The sequence below is a fragment of the Populus euphratica genome, unplaced genomic scaffold (genome assembly GCF_000495115.2).
Source record: "Populus euphratica unplaced genomic scaffold, PopEup_1.0 scaffold91.1, whole genome shotgun sequence".
Taxonomy (NCBI): domain Eukaryota; kingdom Viridiplantae; phylum Streptophyta; class Magnoliopsida; order Malpighiales; family Salicaceae; genus Populus; species Populus euphratica.
The window spans coordinates 434,493-452,862 of NW_011499917.1; the positions used below are offsets into that span (position 1 = coordinate 434,493).

General features: G+C 32.7%; 1 protein-coding gene, 1 long non-coding RNA gene and 1 other non-coding gene across 4 annotated transcripts; 2 read left to right on the top strand and 1 right to left on the bottom strand.

Moving 5' to 3' along the window:
• The first annotated feature begins 5,421 nt into the window (after positions 1–5,421).
• LOC105134713 (uncharacterized) lies at positions 5,422–18,109 on the top strand. Its single transcript, XR_844043.1, has 3 exons — positions 5,422–5,492; positions 5,753–5,847; positions 18,099–18,109. It is a non-coding gene; the product is annotated as an uncharacterized LOC105134713 (long non-coding RNA).
• On the top strand, positions 10,031–16,060 carry LOC105134712 (probable LRR receptor-like serine/threonine-protein kinase At2g16250). 2 transcript variants are annotated; one of them, XM_011039223.1, is made up of 4 exons: positions 10,031–12,863; positions 13,112–13,240; positions 14,213–14,226; positions 15,087–16,060. In XM_011039223.1, the coding sequence occupies exons 1-4, from the start codon at positions 10,903–10,905 to the stop codon at positions 15,692–15,694; spliced, it is 2,712 nt and encodes a 903-aa protein (XP_011037525.1). In that variant the 5' UTR covers positions 10,031–10,902; the 3' UTR covers positions 15,695–16,060. The 2 variants fall into 2 exon arrangements, with proteins under 2 accessions (XP_011037525.1, XP_011037524.1); XM_011039222.1 differs by having other exon boundaries at positions 10,033–12,863; positions 14,213–14,235.
• TRNAQ-CUG (transfer RNA glutamine (anticodon CUG)) lies at positions 16,353–16,424 on the bottom strand. The gene has a single exon. It is a non-coding gene; the product is annotated as a tRNA-Gln (tRNA).
• Positions 18,110–18,370: the final 261 nt, after the last annotated feature.

Here is an 18,370-nt window from a genome sequence, read left to right on the forward strand (position 1 = left end):
TATTCAATTTGCTTATGTTACCTAAGTGGAGACATTAAACCAAAACTACTGTATGAGTTAATTTGGAAACTAATTTAAGAATGGAATGGATCGAAGTGTATTAAGGAATTTCTATGGATTGTTCCACATAACAATCTATTGATGAATGAGAATCGAATACACTGAACTTCATTGAAGATCCTGATTTTTATCATTACCAATAAAAAATGGAGTCTGTAATGCATGTTTTGAGAGATTGTCATTTTATTTATACAATATAAATAAAAAAGGAGCTAGTCAAATCTTGAGATAAGCTGAAGTTTTTAACGTGGATTTAAACTTGTGGTTAATAAATAATTTGTTGTCTAATGAACACAGTAGAGAAGGAGTTCCATAGGCAATATGGTTTAGGTTTGCTATCTTGTATACATAGAAATGAAGGAACTTGAGAATCTTTGATTTAGTGTCTTGTGGCAAGCACTAAAGTTGCTAGCAAGATGAGAGCTAACAATTACATAAAAATAAATAAGTTTGTATGGTTGGTTGGAAATATCCCTAATTGGATGGATAAAATTAAATGTGAATAGTTATAGAAAAGATAATCCGAGTAAAACTGGAGCAAGAAGAGTTTTTAAAAATAGTTACAGAATTTGCATTACTGGTTTTGCTATTAACACTAGAATTTATTTATTAGTTGAAGGTGAACTATAAATGGTAAATATTAGTTTAAAACTTGCAAGATCAATGAGTATTTGTGAGTTAAATCTAGTGTTGGATTATATTCTTGCTATATATTTTATTACAATCAAATCTATGAAAGTGAATGCAAACTACATGCTATAGTTAAAGTACAACATGTATTTCGGTAAACCAATCTGGTTAGCTAATTTTTTATTGTTCAAAAATTATTTTGATAGGAATCATTGGATTATTAATGACCTTCCCATAGATTTATATTCGATATTGTGTTGAGTGTGCTCTTCCTTGTTTAATTTAAGCTTCAGGATTGTAAGTCTTGAATTTTACCCAAAAAAAAGAGAGGAGAAGAGCTGACCACTAAATGTTTTTGACTCTCCACTATCCCCTCTTTGCCTGAAAAGAAAAGGAAAGGAAAACGAAAAAAGGAAAAGGTTCTCTCTTCTGTCTGCCGCATGGCCAATTGGATTACTATGGGACATCTGAAAATAATACTAGAATCTACAATACTAAATTACTAATTAATCATGTAGTTTTAATTCTAATTAATAAGTTGACTTAAAAAGGTTTGTTCCCTTTCTCAAATTTTAAAACTATCATTTAAATTGTGTATTATCTTAAAATTTCTCAAAAAAATTAATTAATTTTATCTATCAAGTAAATGGATGTGAAAAAATCTCAAAATAAAAATTTCCATGAAACTAGGGGGTGTATATTTAGTATTTTGATGTATAATGATTTTTAAAAATATTTTTTATGTAAAAATATATCAATATAATTTTTTAAAATTTTTTATATTAGTAAATTAAAATTATAAAAAATATTTATTTACAAAATATAATTTCAAAATAAATCCAAACATAATTTAAAAAAAAAACGATAGGTAAGTGGTACACTCTAGGCCGGTGATAATCACGTGGTCTACGTTTATCGTACGTTCACTTTTTGTTTTTTTCTGAGCGTGACAGGACGCGTTCTAGACAACTTGGGTGGCCTCCTCTTTTTTTTTGTCTCGCATTTGTCCAACTCCCTCCCCCGTTCCAAAGTTTGCCTTCCAAATCCATTTGCTACATTTGACAATTTAAAGCGTTAAATGCAAAAAAAATAAAAATAAAATCAAAGCGTTAAGTGAGAAGATTTAAGATGGCAAGGAACGTATTAAACGACAAGCAACGTATAAAATTCCACACGTCGGAAACCAGAAGAGTACATACACACAAAATTCAACAATTCTAATAAGGTTAAAATTGTTATGGATTTTTCATGACATTTTTGGCATTCATCGTGTGAAATATGCGCAGGAAGACTTCATTTAATCTTTTAATATTGGCAGAACGTGAGAATAAAGTTGGAAAATCGTGTGTAGAAAGATATTCAAGCCGTTGAAAACGGAGTGCAAATCATATCTTTTAAAAAAATTAATTTTTTATTAAAATTAATTTTTTTATATTTCAGATTATTTTAATATACAAATCTTAAAAATAATTTTTTAAATATAAAACAAATCTTTAAAATAATTTTTTAAATATAAAAAATTATTTTAATATATTTTAATATAAAAAATACTTTAAAAATTAATACTCTCATTAATGAATCACACTCTCAATAAATAATGATAAAGCAAGAAATCGTGATTTCTATGGTTCACAAGGAAGTTGTAGTTTCTGTAATGACTTGGGAACCGCTGTACTTTCATTGCCTTGTAGAAAAGACATAACGATTAGGATTGCTCAAATTATTATTTTTAAACTATTTTACTTTTATTTTTTTTAATGGGTGCATGTATTAAATGATCATATAATCAAAGTGGAACATGAGTTAATCCCTTCATATCATTTGAGTATTTTTATGTCTAGTATAATAAAGCAAAGAGAAATATCTGCAAGTAGAAAATAATGGAATGTTGTGGAAACACTTTAATGACAAATTCTTTGTGTTGATTAAGGCGAGAAAGGGAATTTTTGCTGGTAATTATTATTACAAAAAAGCTAAAATTCATCAGTAAAACACACATTTTACTGTATATTAGCAAAATAAAATGATACTTTTTTCCTTTTAAAAAAATTTGATGAAGCTTGCAATTAGGGTAAAATTATCTTTTAATTGAGATATATTAGACATCACAACATTAATTGGGGATAGATTAGTTCATGCATATTTTTTTAACACAATGAAATTTTTTTGTTACCCTCAAAAACTAAAAAAATGAAAGCCTTTGGTCCTAGGGACTTTTTTGTCCTTTTAATATTATTTACATGGTTAAATTACATTGATGCTCTTCGAAGTAAAAAAACCATTAAACTTGCATAAGAAGGTCTTTTCATCTTTTAAATTTTCATGAACATTTAAGTTATGGAAATGCCCTTAAAATAAAAGAATATAAGCATGGTTTCAAGGGAGTTTTCATCTTTCACACACACACATGTATTTTTTGGTTAACCTAGGATTATTTTGCTACTTTTATAAAATTAAATATTATTAAAACAATTATATGTATTAATGAGTGACGACATTGTGCCATTCAGGCGATTAGTGCGAGGCCGTCTAGTTACCAAAATCAATCATTCATGATAATGTTTGAAGTGACACATCGTTTTCTTTATACTGATATGATACATGTTTATGATAGAGGTACGGTTCAATTTTAATGACTGATTTTTATTTTCCTCTCTCTTTTCTCTCTCTTACCCTAGAAATTCATGCTATCCTTTGCAAAATTAATTGTGTCTTTTAGATTTCATTTCTATCAATTTTATACCTTGTTTTTTTAATGATATTTTTTTTGCTTTTAATGTTTTTTATAGTTAAATTTTCAAATTTCACCCTTAGATATTTTATTTTATTTAGTTATTTTTATCCAATTTGGTCCTTATTTTTTTAATATTTTTTGTGTATTTAACCCTTTTTTTTATTAATTATTTTTTTCAATTTCATCCCTTATCATTTATTTCTTTAATGGTCCTTATTTTTTTAATTGTTATTTTCTTATCATTTTCTAGATTTTTCTTGTAATTGTTTCTCTCAACATTTTATTTTATTTTTTAATCATATTTGTCCTTATTTTTTTAATTGCTCATTTTATTATTTTTTAATTTTTTTTCTTAGTTTAGTCACTTGATATTTTATTTATTATTATCTAATTTTGGTCCTTATTCTTTTAATTACTCTTTCTTTATTATTTTTTGATTTTTTCCCTCCAGTTCTTGGGTTGTAAGTTAATGAAATTAACTCGGGGTGACTTAGGTTTTTTTTCAAAGTTTATTTTATTTATTTAAATTTAATCTTTTTTTAGGTTATTTAAATTTTTTAATCCCGATCTTATGTTGTGGATGGAAAATTAGTAGAGTGAGCCAATGTTGATTCGAGTTTTCATAGGTGTTTTTTTATTAAATGATTTTTTTTAAATTTATCTTTTGAGATTAAGTTGTTAGGCTTTGAATTTTATGATATTTTTTATTTTTCATTCTACAAGCTATCTTTATTTCATATACAATGTGTTTGTTAAGTTAAACTTAGTTAAGTTGTGTTATTATTGCTTGTATATTTTTTTTATATTAAAATAAATATAACTTGATCCATGGCATAGCATCGGAAAACAAATCTTGTATATATTCTAAAAAGAAAACCTTTTTTATTATAAAATAACATAATTGATTTTAATTTTAAATTTTTTATTGTAGTAGTGAAAATGTGTAATTCTTTATTTGTTTTTAGATTCACAAAAGAAATGGCATAATTGATTTTTTATCTATTTTTTTTGTTGAGTGGATACTATACTGGTGGCAAATTTATAATACTATACTGGTGGCAAATTTATAATTAGTAATTTTTTTTTTAGAAAACAAATGTCTCAGATTTTATTTTTCTTTATACTTGGTATACTTATTATTTTATACTTGATGTATTTATTATCATTTTTTCTTATCTTAATTCTTGTGTAATATTTTTTTAGTTTTACCTTTTTTTTCTTTACATTTTTTCCTAGAAAAAACATATTATTTGTAGAAAATACATATACTATAAGGAAACCCTCTTTCATTGTAGGAATGACATAACTGATTTTTTCTTTTATTTTCTTTTTACTGTAGCAATAACAAATATATATTTTTTTTTTAGAAAAAAATCTTAGATTTTGATTTTATATATATATATATATATACACTTGGCATTTTTATCACTATACACTTGGCCTATTTATAATCTTTTTTTTTCTTATCTTCATCTATTTGTAATATTGTTTTAGTTTTTTTCTTTACACTTTTTTTGGGAAAAATATTTTTTTTTATTCTATACACTTGAAATATTTATCACTCTATACTAAACCAATTTATACCATTTTTTTTTGTTCTTTTCTTTATTCTTTTGTAATTTTCCTTTACACTTTTGTTTTTAATTATTATACAAAACTAAAAGTAAATTGTTTTTTATTGTAGCAATTTTAACATTGTCTTATTTTTCTATCTTAAAAATTAATGGGTGATCTCATACCTCTTTGTTAATGTATATGATCTTTATTTTATTATATGTAAGCATCAATTTTTTTATTCATAATTATATTTTTTATTCGATGTTAAAAAATATATTAATAACACATACATATTCATTGTTTTGCATTAAAAAAATTATTCAACCCACAATTAGCCGAGTTGAATAAAAATATTAACACTTTTTTTTCATTTATTGGTACATGTAGCTTTTGATTTTTATTTAATTGAATACATGTATTGTAATATCCTATATTATCAAGTGACAAAGTGGTAGCTAGCCTTATTAAGAATGCTGGTTGCAAACTTGTCATACACGTTTTGGGGCATCAAGTTTAGATGTGGGCTCGCGTTATTATGAATAAAATTACGAGGGTGATAAGATCCAAAGTGGATAATATATGGCATGTTGGGCCAGATTGTTATATTTGGTATCACAGCTAACCTCACTAGTTGTCCGGTTTTACTGACAGGATTGTCGGGCTCCTTAAAGGGGTAGATTGTAATATTCCACATTGATGGATGATGGAGTGGTAGCTGACCTTATTAAAAGTGTTGGTTGCCAACTTTTCATACGTGTTTTGGGGCATCAGGCTCAGATGTGGGCTTGCGTCACCAGGAACAAAACCATGAGAACGGTAAGGCCCAAAGCGATCAATATATGGCAAGTTGGGCCAGGATGTTACATGTATAGACTGTTAAATTATAACTATAATTTTTTTTTTTGTAAAAAATTATGTTGGAAAAGCTTATATTTTTTTTGGAAAAATAAATATTTGACCTCCAAAGAAATGCGAGTCAAACTAGTTTTTTTTTTTAATTTCTCAAAAGAAATTTAGGGCAAAAATGAAACTTCCAACAGGACATATAAAAAATAAAAACTTTTTATTGGCCTATTGGCATATAGTGTTAAGTTCCTTGCTTTTGTTCACATATTAATTGAAACTAAGCCAAGTGAGAAAAACACTATAGATACAAGTTCTGTTCACCATAATATAGATGCAAATACTATTTACCCTTTCACAAATTATTATGAATTGTAGTAGTTAAAATTTTTAATTTGACCCTCAAACTTTTTCTAGCATAATTTAGTCATTTTAAACCCAAATTTCCACACAATTGCATATTTGTTTGGAAGGAAGGGTTGGATTTAAATCAAGAGGACCAAATTGAAAATTATAGGTAAAAAAGGTGGTGGCTTCGAACTTCATACAAAAAAATTATTTTCATCCTCTATCTTTTTAGTTTTATAGGTTATCGGTTCCTTTAATTGTTCAAAATTCAATTTTAATATAAAAATTTATTTTTTTATTTTTCAATTCTTTTTTTGTTAGAGGAGAAAAGATGCTGAACTTTAGGTTATAGAAAGAAAGTGATCATTGACAATTATTCTAATTATCAAAGAGGTTGAAATCGACTTCAATAGGTTCCATTTTATGAGAATGGTTTTACTTAGGTATTTTTTTCCCTTTTCATTACTCCAGGAGACAAATATGTTTGTAGGAATTTTTTTAGTTTGGATTGATTTTGGTTTTTAAAGCTTTTTTATTTTTATTTTTTTAGATCATGAATAAGTTTATTAAGGTGTTTTGAGTGTTTTTGGTTAGAAATGGGTTAAGAATGGATTTTTAAACTAAAGAAAATAGAAATTTCTAAGCGACCTTTGGTCGCCAGTTTCTACAAAAGCAGACGATGACGTGTCGTCTACTCTCTCTATTTTTTTAATAAAAAAATAAGGTTGCATGCCTCTTTAATTGTGTTTTAAAATATAAAGATAGATCTAGATTTGCAGACTGAGCTGTTATTTTGAAATTCTCAAGCCTCTATGCATGTAGGCTTGTTTTGGGTTAAAAAATTAATAAAAAATTATTGAATATAATTATGTTCATGGGTTATATTGCAGGTTTAAGGAGTTAATTTGCAACTTCTAGACTATTATTTGTGTTTTCAGTTTAATGCTTTTACTGACCCTTAATTTTTAAAAAATATAATTTTATAATTTGTTATCAATGGTATACTTTTACTATCTTAGCACCATGTTTCTATCTAGTTTTTTTCACTTATAAAATAAATATTTGAAATAAAAAAAATTATAATATGATTTATTGTTATATGATTAAATGAAAAACAATTATTAAATCCAATGACATGCATGACTTGTGTCATGAGTTTACTTTATTAACTCGAGTCACTTAGCTTATTTTTTAAAAAATACTATTTTCTCATTAATTTTTTTCTTTAACATTAAGTTAATCTATAATTGAACTTTACAATTTATTTTTTTATTGTTTTTGAGATTTCCTCGGTGAATTTCACAAGTCAATCTATTTTAATTTAAACAGATTAAATATTTTTTATTTCAATAATAAATAAATAAAATTATTTAATTTATAGTTAAAATTTATTTTTTTAGGCTTTAATTTTTTTTTTGTTTTGAAAAACGTACTAGTAAGAACTAACAGATGTGATAACAGGGAGGGACCGAATTTGCCGCTGCGGCCGGTTTCTTGGCCCCAGAACCTCCTTGATTATTGAAGTGATGGCGAGTCGACTCTCAAAAAATGCTCCATAATCAATTCAAGTGATATCAATTCTCAAAGAATGTTCTTAATTAGCAGAGGCCGTCCACAAGATAACAGAAAAACAACACCTTTGGGCAGACTTTTCACCTTCAAAATAATATATTGAAGCATAATATATTGTGTCTGGCTAATTTAAACCCATCAAAACAGGTCTGGTTCATAATTTCCCAACTTTTTTTTTTTCTATTTTTATAGTAACCCTCAAAATTGGAAGAAAAACCAATACTGGGTTTACCGGAAATTCTACTCTTCCACGTAGAAACAGCATGAAGGCCATTATTTTATGCTACAGCTTAGCGCCACTGTCCATTCATGATGAGACAAAAAAGAAAGCTCTGCTTCATAGGTCAGTTCTCTCTAAGGAAGCAAGTACGAGGATATTCGCTAAGCTTTGTTTGCAGCAGAAGCCATGAGAAAATTGACTTGGTTAAGGAAGAGAACTTGCCTGCACAATAGTATGTTTTAGTAACTTCGTGTAAGAGTCTCACGAAGAACAATGGATTGAGAAAAGCCAAGAACGAAAAGCAGTAAAAATTTATCTCAAGATTATCTTAAAGATATTTATTTTATGTTTTCTCTGTATTTTTTTCCTTAACTAAACTGGTTTTGTCTTTGTTGTCTTTGTGTCGGCTGTTGTAAAACAGTAACTGAACATTTACTGTGAGAATGTATGACACATTGGCAATTACTGGGGAAGATAAACGTCACGAACCTTTATTTATTTTGAAGGATTAAGATTAAGCAAGTGACGAGGAACAAAAAAAAATTACCAAAAATTATAAAGCCAGCTCAAACAATAATTGCCAACAGTGGAAGCACGAGTGTATATGGAAATCCTACTGCAAAGCACATCTTTCAACTGTGGGCTTACTCATGCCACCTACTTTTTGCCAACTGCTACGTTATTAGCCTGATTGGAAGTAGTTTTATTGGAAATATAGTTGTTATTATTTTTTAAAATATTTTATATTTAAAAATATATTAAAATAATATTTTTATTTTTTAAAAATTATTTTTGATATCAACATATTAAAATAATATAAAAATAATGAAAAAATTATTAATTTAAAATGAAAAAAATAAAAAAAATTAAATTATTTTAAAATTATTAATTTAAAGTGAAAAAAATAAAAAAATTTAAATTATTTTAAAAATATTTTTAAAACACAAAAATAAACAGAACTTTCCTTTCACAACTATTATATGAATGTATCTACTATTTACACAATTCATCTAATTGAATTGAAAAGAAATTAAAAAAAGGGGGTTAAACGCCTAAAATGTAGATAAATAAGAATGTGTTTGTTAATAAATTGCGACACACTGTATATCTCTTGAATAAATAAAAACAAAAAATAAAAGGGCATACTGCTGCTTAAAACCTAATGAATCCCTTTACATTAACAAGCCAGAGGGTAAAAGCAGAGTGCATTTTTTAAATAAATATATTTTAAAATAAAAATAAAAACAAAAAATAAAAGGGCACATTTCTGCTTAAAACCTAACAAATCCCTTCGTATTAACAGGCCAAAGGGCAAAGATAAAAAATAAATAAATAAAATTGCACCACAAATCCCTTCGTATTAACAGGCCAAAGGGCAAAGATAAAAAATAAATAAATAAGATTGCACCACAAATTATGTGGGATCTTGCATTCAATTTCCATCAATCCCTTTTATTGCGAGACGTCGAGATCAAATTGTTTGCCTATGTGTGATGTCCATCTTGGTCAGCATTATTTTATTTTATTTTATTTATTTTTATTTTCACCACTACCACAATAGAACCAGCAGTTCACCACCCCTTTCATTTTCATTTTCCTGACAAGCTACTTTGTATCCAAGATGGAGAACTAATGATTTTCTTTCTTCAGCTATTGGGTTCATGGAACTCAAAATACTCGCATGATTGGACGGATTATATTTTTTTTCTTCATGAAATAATACGTCCCTTGTATTTGAACTCTAATGCTTTGAAAAGCAATCATTTTGCTATGTGAAAAAACGTTTTAAGTCTGATGATCATGTTATCACGACAATGGCGTACATTGAATAAATCTCATAAATTATTGTATTTTTTTAAATAAGCTTGAAAAACATTTTTATCAAGTTAGCATTACTTAGCCCGTAAACTCTTGTTTCTATCTTGGAAAAAACGTCTTTGTTTTAAATGTCACAGGTCCCCCCAACTTTCGAGCCCCCAACCTTACCAAGTCTCCGAAGTAAACCTTCCTCGAACAGTTGTGTGACATAAATTCATGCGTTGTTTCCTCCCTTGAATTAAAAGACATCCACACACGAAAAAATAAAATAAAAATCACTTCATACATCCTTGTAGAGAGAGAGAGAGAAAGGGATACACGTTAGGGTATTAGCGTGCTTGTACTTTGTTGTATAAACTATAAATAATAGAAGGAAGTGCCAGGAGCAGCAGTTCTGAACTTAGCTGGCAAGTGCATGAGTGCCGGAGGTACCAAACCAGCACAACCTCAGCACCAACGGACCAGTTTCCCTGAACCACCGGTCCGTTATTCCTGACCCACAAGCTCGGCCCTGGTTCATGCCTCTTCTTGCAAGCCTAGCCGCTATCAATCTTTTGCTTTATGAATTGTCAAAGCTTAAAAACTCAACACCCTTTTTGAGCCATCTTTTTTTTTTTTAATTTCCTTTTAAAGGAGTTTTAAGAGAGAGAGTGTGGCAGTCCACACACAGTATCCTCTTGACCAGCCATTTTTAACTTTCTAATTATTTTTTAAACAAATATTATATCTACATGATTGCTGTTTTTTTTTAAGAAAAAAATCTTTTGTTTCTCCTGTCAAATGTCAACTAAAGAAACTGGAATTTAGAAAGGGAAAGAGGGAGTAGGTAGAGAGATAGTGTGATTCAGATTGGTTACCGAGAAATTTTGAAGAAGATTGAATCGAAACCTTTTGATTGAGGTAAGAGTCTGTCTCTCCAGTTTAGTCTCTTTTATGTTTCTTTTTTGTGAGAGAAAAAGCTAGAATGAAACAAACTTTATGGTGAGAGAAAGCCAAGAAAAAGAAAAAACATAAAAACCCACATTTTTGTTTGTACTAATTTATGCTTATTACATGTAAAGTTTGAATCTTTGATATGAAGAAGAGTGTATTTGTATTGGAAATTCAATCCCCATAAGCCATGGTGGATCAAAAGATTGTATTAGCACTAAAGTGTTTGCTGTTGGTGCTGTTTTTTGAGTCTACATTTGAGCAACAACAACAAGAGAGGCTTAGTTCACCCATAGAGAGAGCAGCTTTACTCGAACTAAGATCTTCTTTGGGGTTAAGAAGCAAGGACTGGCCAAGAAAGGCAGACCCTTGTTCAGTTTGGAATGGCATCAAATGTGAGAATGGTAGTGTCAGTGAAATTAACATTTCAGGGTTTAGAAGGACTAGACTTGGTTCTCAAAACCCACAATTTAGAGTTGATTCTCTTGTTAATTTAACAAGACTTAAATCCTTTAATGCTTCTGGTTTTTATCTTCCTGGTTCAATTCCTGATTGGTTTGGTCAAAGGCTTGTTTCCCTTCAAGCTCTTGATCTTTCTTCTTGCTTGATAAGTAATGCCATTCCAGGGAGTTTGGGAAATTTGACCAGTGTAACTGGTCTTTATTTGCATGATAATAACTTTACGGGTATGATTCCGTCAAGTTTGGGACTGTTGGTGGGGCTTTCAGTTCTTGATCTTTCTGCAAACCAGTTTACTGGATCTATTCCTGTGTCATTTGGTTCGCTTCAGAATTTGACGATACTCGATATTTCTATGAATTTCTTATTCGGTTCAATTCCACCTGGCATTGGGATGCTTTCGAAGCTTCAGTATTTGAATCTTTCGAGCAATGACTTGTCGTCTTCGATACCCCCTCAGCTAGGTGATCTTAGTAACCTGGCTAACTTTGATCTGAGCTTTAATTCGCTGTCTGGGTCGTTGCCTGCTGAATTGAGAGGCTTGAGGAATTTGCAGAGAATGCTGATTGGGAACAATTTGCTCGGTGGGTCTTTGCCAGTGAATTTATTTCCTGTTCCAAGTCAGTTGCAGACTGTAGTTTTGAAGCGCAATGGTTTTAGTGGTTCGGTCCCTGATGTGCTGTGGTCATTGCCTCAATTGCGCTTGCTTGATATTTCCGGCAACAATTTCACTGGTATTCTGCCAAATGGTAGCTTGAATGCCAATGCCAGTTCTGCAGAGTTGAATATATCTGAGAATTTGTTTTATGGAGGTCTTACACCTATGCTAAGAAGGTTCCTTGTTGTTGACCTGTCTGGCAATTATTTCGAAGGCACAGTTCCGGATTATGTGAGTGACAATGCTTCTCTTGTTAGCAATTGTCTCCAAAACTTGTCAAATCAGAGGACTTTGCTTGATTGCACATCTTTCTATACTGAAAAGGGCCTGACTTTTGATAATTTCGGAGTAACGAACTCCACGCCACCTCCTGCTGGGGAAAACACAGGGAAGAACAACAAAAAGGTCATCATATGGGCAAGTGTTTTGGGAGGAGTCGGACTCATTCTACTTTTGGTGATATTGCTGGTACTGCTACTCTTTTGCATCCGTAAGAAGGGCACTATGACTCAAAGAGGGGTTGGGGTCGGTCCAGTAACTCCAGTTCCTTCTGGGAGCAGTCCACCAGCTCCTGGAGTATCAATTGACTTTTCAAGTTTAGGGGATGCATTCACATATCAGCAGCTTCTCCTAGCAACTGGTGACTTTAGAGATGTAAACCTAATCAAACATGGCCATTCAGGGGATCTCTACAAGGGAATCCTGGAAAGTGGGATCCCTGTGGTCATAAAAAAGATCGATTTGCAATCTCATAGGAAGGAAGCGTACTTATTGGAATTGGATTTTTATAGTAAGGTTTCACATTCCAGACTGGTTCCCCTCTTGGGACACTGCTTGGAGAAAGAAAATGAGAAGTTCCTGATTTACAAACATATTCCAAATGGAGACTTGTCAAGTTCCTTGTTCAGGAAAACTGATTCTGAAGATGATGGTTTGAAGTCGTTAGATTGGATAACAAGACTGAAAATTGCGATAGGAGCAGCTGAAAGTCTATCTTATCTGCATCATGAATGCATGCCGCCCATTGTGCACAGGTACTCTAAAGACTCGCATCTTGTTATGCTTTGTTCTCTTTTTGTGATTTCTTTTTGGTTGACAATAACTGTAAGATCACTTAACTTATCGTTCCAGTGAGTAAGTTTCCATGCATTATGTAGGAAGATGCCTAGTTACGTGCCTGATATAGTCTTTTTAACTTCAATAAAACATGGACAAATTGTAGCACATCTAAAATTCTATTAAATGAATGTCATTGAGCTATTTTTCTTTTGGTTTCTTGAAGAGATGTTCAAGCAAGCAGTATACTCCTTGATGATAAATTTGAAGTGCGGTTAGGTAGCCTGAGTGAAGTCTGTACACAAGAAGGAGATACCCATCAAAGCAGGATTTCCAGGTTGCTGCGATTGCCTCAGTAAGTGTTGTATTATAAGTTGTCTAGTCTATTTGCTATCTTCACTTGCATATAACATTTAAACATTTTTCTTATCTGCATGACATGTTGTTTGCAATGAGATTAGTTGTCTCATTTTGTGATCTGTGACGGTGAAAGGTTCTGTGTTTTTGTCTTTCCCACCTAGCTTATGGCCATAACTGAGCATGTTAAATTACTTCTCATATTTGTTTTTAAACGGTGTTGTTTTTAGTGGGACATTCCATCAAAGAAGTTGTTGACCGCTGCAGTTCTGTTAGTAATCTGCCAATATGAACCTCCTTTGGTTCTCATTGTTATTAGATAGGTGGGCAGAAAATGGTGACTACTTATGTAATAAATTTTCTTGCCTCCAGCATCAAGTGGGTGATTTTGTTGATCGTTTCCTTTTTGATGGAAAAGTTTCAGAAACTGTGCTGCTAGGGTTTTCTGTAGCCTCCTCTTTAATTTTGGGCATGTTGAACTATAAGATGTTCCATGGTTATGATGTAGTCTTCTGAAAACTTGGAAATTTCATCTTATCAACTTTTCTGTCCTTTCGGGTAGCTCTTGATTTTGTAGACCAGGAGATTTCAAATTTCAGCAGCAGACATCTGAGTTGTTTCTTTGCCTTCACATTGTGTAGTTGAGAAGAAGAGTGTCAAAACACTAGCATATTGCAGTTAAAGATTCTTGTGATCTTAGACATGGCATAATTTTATGGTTTAACTACTGTCTTGGTATATTATGAATAAAAAGCATGAGCTAGATTATGCATGATGTAATGCCTTTGGAATTCACGGTGAGGCACTACCAGCGTATAATTTTCAGTTGTTATTTCTTTTGCTATTTGTGGTTAGACTATACCTGGTAATATCTATCTGCTGCATCAATATATTGTAAGGTGTATATTGTATGCTTGTGTTTTTTAGCATAATCAAGGTAGTGATTTCAGTGTTTCTTTATCATTTGCAGGTCATTGGAACAAGGTACTTCTGGTACGTAAAGATTTAGCTGTAGAACATCACCAATTTGGTTTTATTACTTGGCTTCTCCATATTAATTCATCTAGCTAGGAGTAGCCAGCCATATGTTGTAGAGTTTGTCATGCACACACCACTTAAAAAAAGCTTGTTATGAACTTATGATGTTATACAGCATATGATTATTGAAAAACTCAGGTTGAGGATTAAATAGCATGAAATATCAAATCCATTCTTAGGACAATAAAATTTCCAATCCAGACCTTTTTAACCATATTGAACTATGAGATGGGTTGTTTATCATCGTAAAACAGTACTTCAGTTATTGTTGTTAACCAGGGGGGTTTGCTCTCTTTAGGTCTCAAGTTCAAATCCTCTTGCCAACAAAATTCTTGGGGCCACAGGCAGCAGGGTGAAAAACACCGTGTAAGGCTGGTTCCGGGCGGGGGGGCTAGTTTGGTGCACAAAAGCTGGTCCAGGATAACCCTGCGTTTCCCTAAAATATATATATATATTAACCAGAGTCAACAGGTTTCCTGCCTTGGAAAAAGGGATAAAATAACCCGCTGTGTTGTACTTTACCCAGCTATGCTCATGCAGAATTGCTGTTCATATTAGCATTCTGAACTGTTTGGTGCTAAAGAAAGCATAATTTCAGGAAAATTGTTATGCATGCCTTCTCATTACCAAATCTGAACTTAGTTCCTTTTGAGAGTCGTAATGTCACCAAACAGTTAATTTTTTTAATACATGATCCTTGCATGGAGGAATGAGTTTTCCTCATTTGATTCTGACTAACTATGATATTTTATAATTTAAAAGTTCACTAATGTTTCTGAAGTTAATCTTTTCTTGAATATGGCCAGGTTCATTGACAGCCACGTGTGCCTACGATGTTTATTGTTTTGGGAAGGTGCTACTTGAGTTGGTTACTGGAAAGCTGGGCATTAGTGCATCTAGTGATGCCCAGCTGAAGGAATTTTCAGAACAGATTCTACCGTACATTAGCATCTACGACAAGGAACTTCTAATCAAAATTGTGGATCCATCTCTGATCATCGACGAAGATCTGTTGGAGGAAGTTTGGGCGATGGCCATTGTTGCGAGGTCTTGCCTCAATCCAAAGCCTTCAAGGCGCCCTCTTATGAGATACATCCTTAAGGCTTTGGAAAATCCTTTGAAAGTAGTGAGGGAAGAAAATTCTGGTTCCGCAAGGCTTAGAACAACATCTTCTAGATCTTGGAATGCTTCTCTATTTGGGAGTTGGCGTCACAGCTCATCTGATGTAGCAGTCATTCCAGCAACCTCTAGTGCCAGGCCAGAAGGAGGAAGTAGTTTTAAACAGTCAGGAACTTCAAATTCACAGGGTAGTGGCCAAAATGGTAGCGGCAACCATTCATCTTCAATGAGACGGCATTCTAGAGAGATTTGCCCTGAACCATCTGATGAACAAGATGTAGAGAGACAGAATTAAAATTAGCACACATGTTTATTTTTCGTAATTCTTTGTCAATAATACAGCAGCCTTCCCATTTGAATGCCTGCTAGATGGTGCCCCCAGTGCGGCTGTCTCTGGTTTTTTTGAGTTGATTGAGGTCTCAAGCCCATTTGGTATATTTTGGGTGTTGAAGGTGCATATCTACTTCCACAGGAAACGATTATCAAAAGTTTTGTTGTGGAGCAGGAAAGTTTATATCATGATTAATTGGATAGACAAGATTTGAGAAGAGTCAGGAGGCAAGGGGGTGCTTGTGGGGATTATTATGGTCATTTTATGTTTTGACAGCTTGTTTATAGCTACAACAAGCTCCCATTTTTATCTTTAATTGATCTTTGTTCATGGCTTCTTTTTTGGGTGCAATGCAAGTGTAATTGTCAAGAATTTCATCATTCAAAATCTTCCCCTTTTCAAAAAGAAAAGATAGGGAAGATGTACCACGAACCATTGTTATCAGTTCGAAGATTAGTTCAACAATCCAGTTAGATGGCTCCAGCGGCGAATGTATTATCGGTGGAATGCACATTTTGGGCGCGGATGGCTCCTCTATAATCAGGTGGAAGAAGCAGGCTCGGTAATGTAATTAAAAGTAAACAGTGCCTTTATCAAAACTGATTTAAAAAGAACAAAAAGGAGGTCCCGCCGAGATTTGAACTCGGGTTACTGGATTCAGAGTCCAATGTCCTCACCACTAGACCACGGGACCAATTGTTTTTCTACCTAACATGTTATTATTTAAATATCGAGGAATTCTACACGTTGCCCACAACAGCTAATCCACCACCATTCTCCACTCCTCCTCCTCCCTCCACCACCACCAAACTCCTCAAAGCTCCTCCAGCTCCACCACCACCACCACAACAGCAACCACTAACGACAAACCCATCCCCAGGACCCAGAACTCCAAATCCACCCCTCTGCGCATCCACCACTTAAAATCACCAAACCAAGATTGAAACTTTACAGGATTTAATTACACCAGAAGAAAGTTAAACTTCAAGAACTATAACATGTTATTACTTAAATATCGATGCATTCTACACGTTGCCCACAAGCGCTAATCCACCACCATTCTCCACTTCTCCTCCTCCCTCCACCACCACCAAACTCCTCAAAGCTCCTCCAGCTCCACCACCACCACCACAACAGCAACCACTAACGACAAACCCATCCCCAGGACCCAGAACTCCAAATCCACCCCTCTGCGCATCCACCACTTAAAATCACCAAACCAAGATTGAAACTTTACAGGATTTAATTACACCAGAAGAAAGTTAAACTTCAAGAACTAACCCTTGTAGCTGAAAAAAGAATATCACAATTTCCAGGCATAGTGGTAATTTGAGATGAGAAGAAGAATCAACAGAGGAAGAGAGGAAGCCTTTTTGGTATTTTAATTCTGCATATCTTATTGAATTTATTTTGACCATTTATATGTCTAGCCTTGCAACTGCTAAGAAATAATAAAAAAGATCAGGAATACCGAAAAATATAAAATAAAAGAGTAGTGCTGCCAACCTAACACTTATTAGGTAGTGTTTGTTTTTGAGAGGAAATTATGTTTTTTTATTTTTAAATTGTTTTGATGAATTAATGGGGAAAATAAATAATATTACTTTAATATATTAAAAAATAAATCATTTTAAAATGGCCATACCGTCCCTTCTGCTTAAGAATCCTTGTTCACAAGGATGAAATCTGGATAGTTTTTATTGAAACGCCACATATTCTCCCAAGTTGCATCTTCTGATGATGCCTCTATCCACTTAACCAGAACTCCAGACTTGGGACGATAGAACGATAATTTCCCTTGCGAATCACACGTCGATCTAAGATATCCTCATGTTATGGAAGGATGAATATTGAAATATCAGAGACAGGGGGAAGTAAGAACGATGATGGAGGGACTGGCCCCCCCATCTGCTTCTTCAACAAGCTGACATGAAATACATCGTGAATTTGTGAACCAGGGGGTAAAGCCAATATACAAGCCACATTATCGATTTTCTCAATGATTTTATAGGAACCAAAAAAAAGGGGCGAGCTTCATGGAGGACTGAAAAGCTACAGAAGTTTTCCTGTAGGATTGTAGTCTTAGATACAGTAATCTCTCACAATCAAAGAGATCTCACGTCGGTGGTGGTTTGCTTGATATTTGATGCGATTCTGAGCTAGTATAAGGTTGCGGTGCAACTCTCGTAGAATTGCCTCACGATCACGCAGGTACTTATCTACAGCTTGGACACGGGAAGTGCCTGGTACATAAGCCAGCAGGTCTGGTGGTGGAATTCCATAAACAACTTCAGAAGGATCAGTCATCTTGGTGGGAGGGGTGAATATTTTTATTGCAACTGAATTCAGGCCAGGGAATCCAGCCGAGCCATTTTTGTGGCTGACCACCAGCAAAACAACATAGATATTGCTCTAAGGTGCGATTACCAACTTCAGTTTGGGCGTCAGATTGAGGATGATGACTCCAACTCATTCATAACTTGGTTCCCTGCAACCGGAACAATGTTCGCAAAAAAACAACTGATAAACGAACCATATTGGTGATGAACGTCTTGGCAAAAACTGCAGCAGTAAATGGATGTTTTAATGCAACAGAGTGAGTGTATTTCGTCAATTGGTCAACCACTACCATGAGGACAG